We start from the raw sequence: 13463 nt of genomic DNA on the forward strand, positions 1-13463 counted from the left end.
ATTTATTTTAATGGAGTTGATGCTAGTGCTAAAATAACAGAGCCAAGAACTTGGACAAACTTGAACTCCTGTATCCTCTGGTGCAACATCAGTGCTATTGTGTTATGATGGCTTCATTAGGGGTTGTTCAATATATCCATTTATCAACATGTCTTGTATTTATATACAGTAAATCCTCACTTAAAGTTGATGTTGCCTTCCTGAAAATTGCGCCTTTAAGTGAAACAACTTTAAACAAATCATGGGTTCCCATAGGGATCAATGTTAAAGCCGGAGTTAGGTTCCTTAAGATATTTCTCACCCGTGATAAACAATGCACAAGCTGGAATGCTATACCAGACATGCACAGCACTATGCATTCCTTGCTGAAATAACTTGCAAAATAAAATAAGTCACTAAATATAAAATAAATACTGTATAAATTGAAGGGAGAACATTGCAGGGGAAAGAGCAGGGTGTAAGACTACATGGTGTTGAAAAGCTATTTCAAAGAGCCAGCACAGGCATGATAAGCCGAATGGCTTCTTTCTGTACTGTATAATTTGATTATTCCATAATTCCATGATTGGAAGCTGAAGAGAGGTTTTTTTAAAATTTATTCATTCATGAGATTTGGGCATCGCTGGTTAGTTTAACATTTAATGTAAGAACTTCAGCAGCCCAGGTATCAGAGCTGGGGCCTCAACATTTGACAATTTGTCTCAATGATTTGGGTGAAGGGACCGAAGTTTGTTGCTAAATTTGCTGATGACACTATGATAGATAGGAAAGTAAGTTATGAAGAGGACACAAGGGAGGCTGCAAAGGGACATAGGTCAACAAGTGGGCAAAGATCTGGCAAGTGGGGTATAATGTGGGCAAATGTGAAGTTGTTCATTTTGTCAGGAAGAGTAAAAAAGAGAAGCCTATTATCTAAATGGTGAGAGATTGCAGGGCACTGAGATTTAGAGGGATCTGGGTGACTGAGTGCATAAATCACAAAAGATTAGTCTGCAGGTACAGCAAGTAATTAGGAAAGCTAAGAGAATGTTTTCATTTATTAGGAGGGGAATTGAATACAAAAGTAGGGAGGTTAAGCTTCAGTTTTAGATGGCATTGGTGAAACCACATGTGGGGTACTGTTTACATCATTGATCACCTTATTTATGGAAGGATGTGAATGCATTAGGTGTGGTTCAGAGAAGGTTTACTAGACTAATACCCGAAATGGATGGGTTGTTTTACGAAGATAGGTTGGACAGACCAGGCTTGTATCCACTGAAGTTTGGAAGAGTAAAAGGTGACTTGATTAAAACCTTTAAGATCCTGAAGGGTCACTGGGGTCACTGTTTAAAAATAAGTGGTTGCTCATTTAAGACAGTGATGAGGAGAATTTTTTTCTCTGAGGGTCATGAGTCTTTGGAATTCTTTTCCTCAAAGAGTGGTGGAAGCAGAGTATTTGAATATTTTTAAGGCGCAATTAGATAGATTTTTGATAAGCAAGGGAATGAAAAGTTATTGGGGATAAGTGAGAGTGTGGAGTTGAGGTTACAATCTATGATCTTGTTGAATGGTGGAACAAGCTCGAGGGGCCAAATGGCCTATTCCTGTTCCTAATTTGTATGTTTGTACATTCCAAACTTATGACCTCTATCATCTATAAGGACAAGAGCAACAGCTGCATGGAAACATCATTACCTGCAAGTTCCTCTCCTAGCCACACACCACCCTGACTTGGAATCATTGTTCCTTCGCTGTCGTCAAAATCCTGGAACTCCCTCCCTGACAGCACTGTGGGTGTACCTACACCACATGGACTGCAGCAGGTAAAGAAGGTGGCCCACCATCATCTTCTCAAGGGCAATTAGGGATGGGCAATAAATGCTGGCCTAGCCAGCGAAGCCCACAGCCCATGAACAAACAATAAACAGTGCTGTTAGGAAGGGAGTTCCAGGATCTTGACCCAGTGACAGTGAAAGAACTGAGATATAGTTCCAAGTCAGGATGGTGAGTTGCCTGGAGGGGGACTTGATTTGGTGGTGTTCCAAGCCTCTGATGTCCATTCTCCATCTAGGTGGTAGTATTTATGTGTTTGGAAGGTGCTGTTGAAGAAGGTTTGGTGAGTTTCTGTAGTACATCTTGTAGATGGTACACACTGCTGCAACTGGGCATCGGCAGGGAGGGAGGAAGTGAATGTTTAAGGTGGTGGATGGTCTGCCAATCAAGCAGGCTGCTTTGCTGTCAATGCTGTCCAACTTCTTGAGTGTCGATGGAGCTGTACCCATCCAGAAAAATGGAGAGTATTCCATCACACTCCTCACTTGTGCCTTGTAGATGGTGGACAGGCTTTGGGGAGTCAGGAGGTGAGTTACTCATTGCAGGATTCCTAGCCTCTGACCTGCTCTTGTAGCCACAGTATTTAAATGACTAGTCCAGTCAGTTTCTGGTCAATGGTAACCCCCAGGATGTTGATGGTGGGGGATTCAGTGATGCCATTCAATGTCAAGGGGCAATAGTTAGATTCTCTCTTGTTGGAGATGGTCATTGTCTGGCATTTGTGAGGCATGAATGTTACTTGCCAGTTGTCAGCCCAAGCCTGGATATTGTCCTGGTCTTGCTGCATTTGGACATGGGACTGAGTTGATCAACCTCCAACAACTATAACTATCTTTCTTTGTGCAAGGCATGACTCCAACCAATGGAGAGTTTTCCCTCTGATTCCCATTGATTTCAGTTTTGCTAGGGTCCCCTGATGCTACACTCTGTCAAATGTTGTCTTGATGTCAAGGGCAGTCACTCTCACCTTCCCTAAGTCCAGAAGTCTGGTCCTCTGACTCTTTCCCTAAACTCCACAGAAAGTCTCTACCATATTTGCTTCTGTAAAATCTAAGTGCTTTCTTATGCAACTCTTCCAGTCTTACAGCTAAGTGCATTTAAAAAAAAAAATTGGTAACCTAGTGATCTTTCAATCATGAACTGCTGCATTATATTTTCACATCTCCTTTTATCTCTGCACATTATGTTTAGTTGGCCCCGATGATTTTCTTCCTGAACATTTTTCATCCTTTGAAGAAAACATTTAATCCTGTGTCACAGACCGTTGCCCAAATCTTTCAATCACCTTCAGGTGGGTTTCCATTGATTAATTTCAATCGGATTTCTATTCACTTAATGTATACTGACCTGCGATGACGACATGCAACTCTGGCTCTGCGCAATTCTGACTCCAATGGACAGCTCTGGCATCGACACGTAACCCTGGTGCTGACACACAACTCTGATGCCAACACTGGTGATGCCACAACTAGAGTATTGTGTGCAGTTCTGGTCACCACATTACAGGAACGACGTAATAGCTCTGGAGACAGTGCAGAGGAGGTTTACAAGAATGTTGCCAGGGTTAGAAAAGTGTAGCTATGAGGAGAGATTGGATAGGTTGGGGTTATTTTCCTTAGAACAAGGAAGGCTGAGAGGTGAGTTGTTTGAGGTGTACAAAATTATGAGGGGAATAGATAGAGTGGACAGAATAAAATTGTTTCCTTGGATGGAGATTTCTAGAACCAGGGGACATAGATTCAATATAAATGGCAGAAGGTGTCGGGGGGACATGAGGAAGAACTTTTTTACGCAGAGGGTAGTGGGTGTCTGGAATTCGCTGCCCAAGTTGGTGGTAGAGGCAGAAACTTTAAACTCTTTTTAAAAGTACCTGGATCTGCACCTTAAGTGCTGTAAGCTGCAGGGCCTGGGCCGGGTGCAGGAAGGTGGGATTAGAAAAGGCACCTGGGTGTCCTTGGGCTGGCATGGACAAAATGGGCCAAATGGCCTCCTGTGCTATAACCTTTCTATGGTTCTATGCAACTCTGAAGCCAATAACGCCTACAAATGACATAAAAACGAAGGTGATAATGCAAATCAGAAAAGCAGGCCCTAATGAATAAGTGACTTTAAAAAGAAATAATGTTAAGCGGGGCAATTTAAAGCAAGGACTTACAGCACCAACCTTGCTCTAGTGCATTCATCACACTTGAAAATGTCACATATACAAAGTCTCTTGCTATTGTTTCTGAATGATTTAAATCTCATATCTGTAATATCTCAAAAAATCACAACATAACAGAAACAGGGCCTGTCAATGTGTAAGTGCATTTTGAAAAATACTACAACAAAAAGTGAAAGGCCAATTATTACTGTTTCCTTTTTTCTGACCTGCAATCAGAGATTTATGAGCAGTTGCCAAGCTCCTTCAGTGACAGCAATTCATCTCTAAGTGACCTCAGGGCGTGCCCACTTGTAGCAATTATAAATTGTAGCTTTAAGTATTGCTCTGCATTATCAATAATAAATAGTATGTTACATAGTCTAATGTTTCTGTTTTGAAACAGATTTTTCTTTGACTTGCTGTAATGCCATAAGAGATCCAGTAGAGCCAAATAATTTTTTTTTAAAATTGCTGAAGGAACTCTCTGCTTTTCCTTTGACATGTTGAAATGTTGGCAATGCAGCACAGTGAGAGTTCCAGAACCAGATTCTCAATAAAGATAGAGCCTGTTCCCTACGAATGTCTCTCTCGATTTCCCCCTTACCCTCTACTGAAAGTGAGAACTCATATTTGGGTATTCTTCCAGAGATGCTGATTACCTTTATCCAAGAGCTCATTCTTCCTGTGTGAGCTTGACTGTGAGTGTTAGTAGGCCAGTCAACTTTGAAGATGCAAATGAATTATGCCCAATTCTCTCCTTAGCATAGCGTCCACCAATATGCATTTTGCAGGGTGGGTCCTTCCTTGTGCATTTTCCAGAATAGCAACTTTTCCTCCACCTCTAGCCACTGAGCCCAAATGTCATGTCCCTTCTGAAGGTTCATCTGAAATCATCTCATTCAACACAAATGAATGATTTTATCCTTAGATTTTCCAGCTTCAAATAGTTCAGCATCACATCACATGATATACTTACCCACTGAGGTAATGGGGAACCACCTTGGTTTTGTTGGAAGTTATGTTTTCCTTTTTATTGTCTCCTGCAATCTATCCATGATATACATTTCCTTTAGCTCACAATACAGGTTAGTGATCTGTTTTTGCACCACTGCCAACATTTATTTCCCATTTCTAATTACCCTTGAGAAGAAGATCGTGAACCACTCTCTTGAACTGCTGCAGTCCATGAGGTGTAAGTACACCCACTGTGCTGTTAGGAAGTGAGTACCAGGCTTTCGAATCAGTGACAGCAAATGAATGGCGATATAGTTCCAAGTCAGGATGGTGTGTGACTTCGAAGGGGACCTGCAGGTGCTTATGTTCCCATGTGGCTGCTGCCCCTGTCCTTCTAAATGGTAGACCGCAGGTTTAGAAGGTGATGGCAAAGGATCCTTGGCGAGTCGCTACAGTGCTTCTTGTATATGGTACACACTGCTGCCACTGTGCATTGGTGGTGGAGGAAATGAATGTTGAAGGTGGTGGATGGGATGCCAATTAAGCAGGCTGCGTTTTCCTGGATGGTTGAGCTTCTTGAGTGTTGTTGGAGCTGCACTCATCCAGGCAAGTGAAGAGTATTCCATCACACTCCTGACCTGTGCCTTGTAGATGGTGTACAGGGTTTGGGGAGTCAGGAGGTAGCTATTCAACACAGAATTCCTAACACCTGACCTGCTCTTGTAGCCAAAGTATCTATGAGGCTGGTCTAGTTAAGTTACTGCATCACTGGCTGCTGAGGGTGTATGATAGTGGTGAAGAGAATTCTCGGTCCAATCTTCCCTCCCTCCCTTCAAAGATGTACCTCATTGCAACAACAGAACTGGACTCAGGGACTTACCCTGTGAGGAATAACATGTGCAAAACCACATCAGACTACATTGTGGCATAGTGTTTTGGACCATTGTCCAGCAAGTAGATTTGAAAAGATTCAGCACTTAGCAGAAATCACAGCCTCTTTGAATATATATGAAATAAGGCAACACACCTTCATGCCACAGAACTTGCTTCCACACATGGCAATTGAAGCTAGATCAATTATTAATATTAAAACTGAGATTGATTATTTTTTCCAAGTCAAAGGTATTAAGGGGATGGCAAGTGGGTGTGCAGATAGGTTCATGGCATGAGGTCGCACATCAGCCACAGTTTAATTGAACGACAGAACAGGCTTAAGGTGTGAAATGTCCTGTTCCTGTTCCTAAGTTTGATGGAAGCTCGGCAAAGGAAAATACAGCCAGTATCAGCTAGACGGTTCATGGTGAATTCAGGTGCAAGGATCAACAATTTTATTGATCAGGAACATAACTTATAATTGACATATACTTGATGTGAAAGTGAGTCTTAAACCACTCACCTGTTCATGTTGATGCAAGGCCAAAATCACTTTCCTTCAATGCAAATAATATGGTGTGACTGGCCTATTGTATTGTAAGAGTATATTATTCAACAACTGATTTGGAACTTAATTTCTTTCCATTTGTTGCACATCTCAACACAAGTGTAAAGATTTTTCACGCTGGTGCATTTGTGCTATATGTTTAGCATTTTTCAAACTATTTAATGAAACTTTTGGGATCCCAAGGCTCTTAACCGTAAAAATCTTGCACTTATTGTTTAAAAATAACCTGACAGCTTCAGATACAGCAGCATAGCTGAAAGTTGACTGAATATTGTCCCTGGCCTGGCTCCCAAACTAATCAAATATAGAAACGATGGCAATTATAAAATGCATTCCAACACATGTTTAAAACTGGTTGCTACATTCCTATGTTGAATACTGGGCATTTTTCCATTTGAGGTACCCACGCTAGTATTCGGTCCAGTATTTGATGGTGTCTGGCTTGTTAGCAACTGACAGTTGCCAGCCTCAAACTAACAGACTGGATATCCCTGACTGACCACAGGGCCTTGGAGAATGTTTGAGTATTGGTAAAGAGACATCTGAGTTTACAGTAGGAGTTCATTGAATGGACAGTGCAGAAACAAGTCATTCGAAAAAACTGTCCATCCTGATGTTCATGCCCCACAATTCTCCCGCCCTACATCATCTAACCTTCACAGCCTATAACTCTCTACTCCTCTCTTTTTTATCTCGCCTCCATTTAAGAGCTTCTATGCTATTTGCCTCAAACATTGTGGTAACGTTTTCAACATTCTAACAACTCACCGGGTAAAGAGGTTTCTCTTGAACTTTGGATTGATGCCCACTGTTGTTGCAGAAAGGTCTTCGGCTGTATTTCCAACCAAGTTTAATGAATTTAGGAGCGTGCAATATATTTGCTATATATGGGGGAAAATACAGATAAATATAACTGAGCTCTCCCAATGTTTAATTGGGTAAATGCACTACAGTACCTGCTGATCTGTGCAGAGCCAGAAGGCTCCAGGTTTGATCCACGGTCCTTGCTGAATTAGGCGATCTCTGCCAGGTTGACATTGCAAGCGTCAATGTTGCTCTGAGCATCCCCAAGCTAATCAGGCAGAGCTCCTGATTCTGACTGCTATTCAGTCAGCAAACCCGAGATTGTGGATGTTGGTGAGGACAGGGTGAGGTTCAACTGGATGCTCCGTACAGCCTTATGGTCTGCCGACATTTACAGTCCAGACCTCCACACCAAAAATCACCATTTGGCTGAAATCCAGGAAGGCTCCTTGGGCTGGTAAAACCAAACCCAAACATCAATCAGTGACTTCAGGTGTGTAAAGAAAACTGTTGTTTGATATGCAATTCTTCTGGATTCAGTTATGACATTGGTTGTTTATTTGTACTATGTATTGTAATTTGCACATATGTTTATTGTCCAATCCATTAGTTTGGGTAAGGAGTTGATAGGGGTTGGAGACAGAGGGAGGGGATAATAGACATGTACTGAAATTGGCAATATAGTGGTACCTACAGAGATTTGTTCCGGGGCCTCACCTTCTCACAATATTTACAAATGTCCTGAATGAAGGAATGGGGGGCTATATATCTAAGCATGTTGATGATACTAAATTAGGTGGCACATAGCATAACTAGGAACAGAAAGTTGCAAAGAGTTATTGAAAGATTAAGTGAGTGGCAGCGCTGTGGCAGTTTGAACTCAACGTGGAAAGATAAATCAGAGTAGTTTCTAAATGGTGAGAAGCTAGGAACTGTGGATAAGTAGAGAGATTTAGGGATCACAGTACAAAAGTAACTAAAACCTAGTGGGCAGGAACAAAAATGAATTTGATTTCAAGGTGGCTGGGACACAAAGGGCTGGAAGTTATGTTACAGCTGTACAGAGTATTGGTTAGACTCTATCTGGAGAATTATTTTGGTACCACACCTCAGGAAGTATATTTTAAGCCTTAGAGGGGGCAGAGTGCAGATTTTTCAGGGCTAAAAAGTTAAATTACGTGGACAACTCATATAAACTCAGCTTAATTCCTGTGAATGTAGAAGATTAAGGGGTGATCTAATTGAGGTGTTTAAGATGAGGAAAGTATTTGATAAGGCAAATAGAGAGAAATTATTTCTTCTGGTAGGGGAAGCCAGGACAAGGGGACATAACCTTTAAAATTAGCGCTAGGTTGTTCAGAGGTGATGTCAAATAGCATCGGTCACAGGGGGAGAGGATCAGTGATGGAAGCCGGACCAAAAGGTAAGTGGGGAGTATTTGCCGGAGCCAGTCAGTCAGTCAGGCACTGGCAATTGGGGTGGGGTTGGGGGGCGGGGGGGGGTGCACAATCAGGCGGCCAGGGGCTGGAACAGGAGGGGGTGCCAATTACCACTGAGGTAGGATGAGTGGTGTGGGTGGCATCCACGTGCACCCTTCGACTGCTGCTGGTAGAATACCAGAGAGGTGGGTAGGCAATAGGCACAGTGCACCTTGTCATGCCACCCGATTTTACGCCTCCCCCCACCTGCCAACCCCCTTCCTATGTTCCAATTGTGGCATTCTGGTTTCTCTAAAGTATTAGTAAATACCTTTTGCCATTTTTTAATATTACCAATTTTGCCCTTGTTACCTCAGTTTGCTCCTTCAGGCTACAGCGTTCAAAGATTTCAGTGTGAATAGCTCCATTGCTATCAACACCATTGCTCCAAACCAGCTGTCGGGGAGATTGCACCTTTTATGGTAATAATCTCTGTCAATCTCTTCCCCCAGCTCAGTCTTCCTTTCCACATTAACACAAGGGCCCTGGCAGCTCCCCATGAATTGGTGAATCTTGAGGATGAAGGGGAACTCAACTAGAATGGGAGCCAAATCCTGAACTGAAATCCTGAATCATTGCAGTGGTCCGAAGTAGAAATGTATTCCATCATATAGAAATTGTTAATGTTTCACTGTCCTTCAAGAGATAAGAATAACATTCCAAATTATCTGAAAATGTTATTCAATGGTTCTGTGTCTTGAACCTTCAACTAACAAGGTTAATGATGGTTCCAACTTACTTGTTGTTTATGGCTTTTGATTTCCCTCACAAATGCTCTCACTAATCAGAACTTCTTGTCTTTTTCAGGTGAAATCAGATGCTATTGTGATGGGCCACAGTGTGTAGCAACAGGTTACATGTGCAAGTCCCAGCTCTCTGCCTGCTTTACCAGACTACTGGACCCTCAGAATGTCAATTCCCCCTTACTGCATGGCTGCATGGACACTTTCTCCAATACGACAGAAATCTGCCATTCACAAAGTTCCTACCACCATAAAGGACACTGGTCACTCTTAGAGTGCTGCTGGGAAGATATGTGTAATTATAAAGGGCTACAGGAAGTGTTGCTGCATTCTGGGAGTAGCATGTCAGGTAATGAATCTCAAGGCACTATTGAATCTTAAGGCACTATTAAGGCGTTGTTCATTTGAGAATAGCTTCAATAGGGTTTGTCACCTCATGCAAAGAGTGAGTAAGGGATCACACTCCACTGGTCTGGCATATAGGGCAGTATCACAATGCATTGGGACACTGAACATTCCCAATTGAATTTTTCCAAACATTTTCCTTTTTTTGGTTACATTTTCTACTTTTGTCTCATTTTTTCCTCAGCATGCTTTATTGTCAACCTTTTTAATGAATTTAAAAACACAAATCATTCCGTAATTCATGGGTGGCACAAAGCTTGACGTAGTTTTTGTGTGTCAGAGTGAAATTAGTAATTCTGGAATGGGCTTTCATTTACAGCCATAACGATGTAGTGATTTGGAATGGGAAAAGAACATTTTGTCCATTAGGGGATGTCATTCCACCCCCTAAGTTCCATTCTCGATCCAATTGGGTCATTTGTCATCCAATTCCTTGTTCTCTGTTGCCATTGAAATAGGGATTGATACAATTCCAATTTGACTATTTTAATCAAGTCAACACATTATTAGGAGCTGGTCTAACATCATCAATCAGTCAAGTTGTGAAAAGACTATTCCATTTAGATGTGCCCTCTTTAGGTTAGAAGTTGGCTCTATTGTTAATGTTGCAGAATCATCGGTACAACTATCAGGATGGGATTGGGATGAATTGGAGATGGGTTTTCCCTTCCTTCAAATATTTTGACATTGCTTTTATCTCCCTCTCACCTCAAATTAAACTTAATGCACCCCCAAACAGCTTTCAATGTGTTGTACCTCTATTCACAAAGTGCCTTTACTCTTACATCGTCAATGCATTTCAAGATATTAGGTAGAGTTGCCAATCTCCAGGAGTCCCCAGGAATTGAAGATCAATCTCTAGGGCACTGCTATGTGCTGTGTGAGAAAAAACATCGGGAAGTTAAAAAAGATTGTTTATTTTGTCATTTTCTTTGAACATTTTGCTTTACCAGATATAGAAATATTGAAAAAGGTTGTGTGACTGACAACCAAGCATTGTCCAATTGGGTAATGAGTCTTTTTGCTTTCCAGTTGGTGTAGGAAGGTAGTGCATCAGAAGGATGGATGAGTTGGCCGACTAATGGCCTGGTGTGGGGACAATTCATGTGATGAAGTCTCCAGAAATACATATAATAACAGTTGGCAACCCTAATTACAGTCTAGAATTCTGTTTCCTAGTAGCCTATATTCTCTGATGAGAACGGATTTAATTTCTTTAGTTTATGTTCATAGCTCAATGATGTAAAACTGGGAATTATCCGTTTAATTTCTCCAGATCATTTCCACTGCCTCTATATCCTTATATAAGAACAGTGACCACAGCTGTACACAATACTCCATGTGTGGTCTTGCTAATGCTTCATAACGATCTAAGTGTTGTACCCCTGCTGCAGGAGCAACATTCCATGGTTCCCACAGCTGAGTGGGAATGGTTTTTAGAGTTATTATTTTCTGTTGTGCTCCACAAAAAAAAATATTTTCATGGGAAACAACTGTAGCTTCATTAGATTCTATTTAGAAATTAGAGACAAACCTCTCTTAATGCCCTGAAAGTGCTTCTCCAAAGCAAATTCTTATGAGGTGACACCAATGCTGTGGAGGATACAAGGACCACTTCATGAAGTTGGTGTCCATGTAGCCTTCGGAGGATAATCAATGACAAATGTAAACATATGCCTCTGCTTCAGGGGCTGCCACTTTGTTTTCATATCTCTGACCTATATGGACCTTTCCCTAATCTGGAGAAGGTCTAAGTCTAGAAAGAATAACACAAGTCTTGCATTTATTTAGCATTTTTCATGATCTCAGGACATCCAAAAGTGAATTGTAGTGAATTAATTATTTTTTAAGGGTAAGAACTGTTGTAATGTAAGAAACTTGGCAGGCAATTTGTGCGCAGTAAGGTGCCACAAACAGAAATGTGACAATGACCAGGTAATTTGTTTTAGTAATCTTGGTTGAAGGATTAATATTGGCCAGCACAATGGGATAACCTTCAAAGCAGCATGCCATCTTTTAAATCCAGCTGACAGCGCAGCCTTGGTTTATTGTCAGATCTGAAGACGGTACCTCCAACACTGTAGCACTCCTTCAGTACTGGACTGGAGTGCCCACTTAGGATTTTTACTCAAGGCTCTGGAGTAGGACCTGAATCTACCGGCTTCTGATGCAGAAGCAAGAGTGCTACTGCACTGAGCCATGGCTAACAGTTAGAAAATACAGGTTGTGATTACAACCTTTGAACAATTGCGTAACACTGCACTATCTTGCACATATGCATGAGTGTCACTGCCACCTCTTTATGCCCACTTCAGGAAATAAACAGGGTGAATTCAGAGCACTCGTTGGTGAACAGCTTCCACAAGAAGTAATGAGCATCTTGACCATCCAGTGCCCCAACTAAATGAACTTTTGTCCTGTGCCCATTGCTGGCATGAGTCACTGGTTTAGATGTTCTAGATGCTAGCCAAAATACCATTAATATACCCTGTTTAACCGAATCACAAACAGTTTACATCCCTGTAACAGTTCATTGTTCAGATGTAAAAGCACCAGGGAAGATGCCCTTTCATCTTGTTTATTTCAGTGGTTCACAAGCTTTGTTCATTGAAGGACCCCTTTTCAAGAAGATAAATAGTCACAGACCCTCATTTAAAATATTGTATTATATAATAATCAGTATGAAAGTGCGGATTATAATGAGTGTTTTAATAATGCCTTTAAGAAAACAGGAAATTAATCAGAGTAGCAATTCGAGGATTATTTCATTGATGTAGACAGTGATGAGACAAACCAGACAAGACAGAGATAAAGGGTAAGTGTGACTCGACTAACATTCTAGTGTGTGCCAACAAAACTGCTTTAATGTGGCTGATGATTGGGTAGGTCTGCCGTTAACAGGCAATCAGTTCACAGATCTCATCCAATACCAACAGTATTGGCCAAATCAGTATTAACAGCAGTCTCACCCTATTTGGTTGTTTAACTTCTGCAGGTAACTGTTTAAAAAAAAAAAATCCCATAAATTTACAAACTTCAATACCTACAGTTCTATCAGAGTACTCAGTTGAATGTGACGTTCACAGGAATATTTTACAGGCCTGAGCAAACCCAGGCCACTTTCTCAGTGTTATTTAATCACGCACAGAATTCACATTATTGCAACATGGTGGAATATTTAAGTAAGCTGAGAGCTTTTCCACAATCACAAGAATCAAACCAACAATATAAATAGAAAATACTGGAAATACTCAGTGGGCCAAGCAGCATTATAATAGCATTCTCCCTCTGCATGGGTGGAATCCTGTGCCCTCTCTCATGGCGGGTTTGGTGGCAAGAGGGGGAATTTAATCAGGCACAAAGGTGGCTGGTGGGGACCCCACCATCTTCCCTCCTCCACCCTGATTAAGTCCACGATGGGAAAACCTGTGGACGGTCTTCCCATCCCACTGCCAATTGAGGCCCTTAAGTGGGCAATTAATACCTTCATCCTGCCGCTGCTGCTAAAAAACCCAATGGCAGGGTGAGGAGCAGCCATGTGGGGAGCATGGCAAGCAAACCCATGTGGGGTTGCCTGCAGGCTCCCTGGGGAGAGGGGATCCCTTGTTCAAAGGCACTCAGTGCCTGATTGAGGGGCCCATCAATGGGAATGTGGCCCACTGAAGGCCACCCAACTGCTG

At 41.8% G+C, this 13463-nt stretch overlaps 1 protein-coding gene across 2 annotated transcripts in view; it reads left to right on the top strand.

Moving 5' to 3' along the window:
* The window catches only part of LOC121294025 (BMP and activin membrane-bound inhibitor homolog), a 55872-nt gene that overhangs the window by 20933 nt on the left and 21476 nt on the right, over positions 1-13463 (top strand). Inside the window, exons 2-3 of one of the 2 annotated variants that reach the window (XM_041217515.1) lie at positions 3007-3106; positions 9443-9727. In XM_041217515.1, the coding sequence (XP_041073449.1) occupies positions 3016-3106; positions 9443-9727 (376 nt within the window). In that variant the 5' untranslated portion in view covers positions 3007-3015. The remainder of the gene's footprint in view (positions 1-3006; positions 3107-9442; positions 9728-13463) is intronic. The other variant, XM_041217516.1, reaches the window with a different exon arrangement.

Source organism: Carcharodon carcharias, chromosome 23 (assembly GCF_017639515.1).
Source record: "Carcharodon carcharias isolate sCarCar2 chromosome 23, sCarCar2.pri, whole genome shotgun sequence".
Lineage (NCBI taxonomy): Eukaryota > Metazoa > Chordata > Chondrichthyes > Lamniformes > Lamnidae > Carcharodon > Carcharodon carcharias.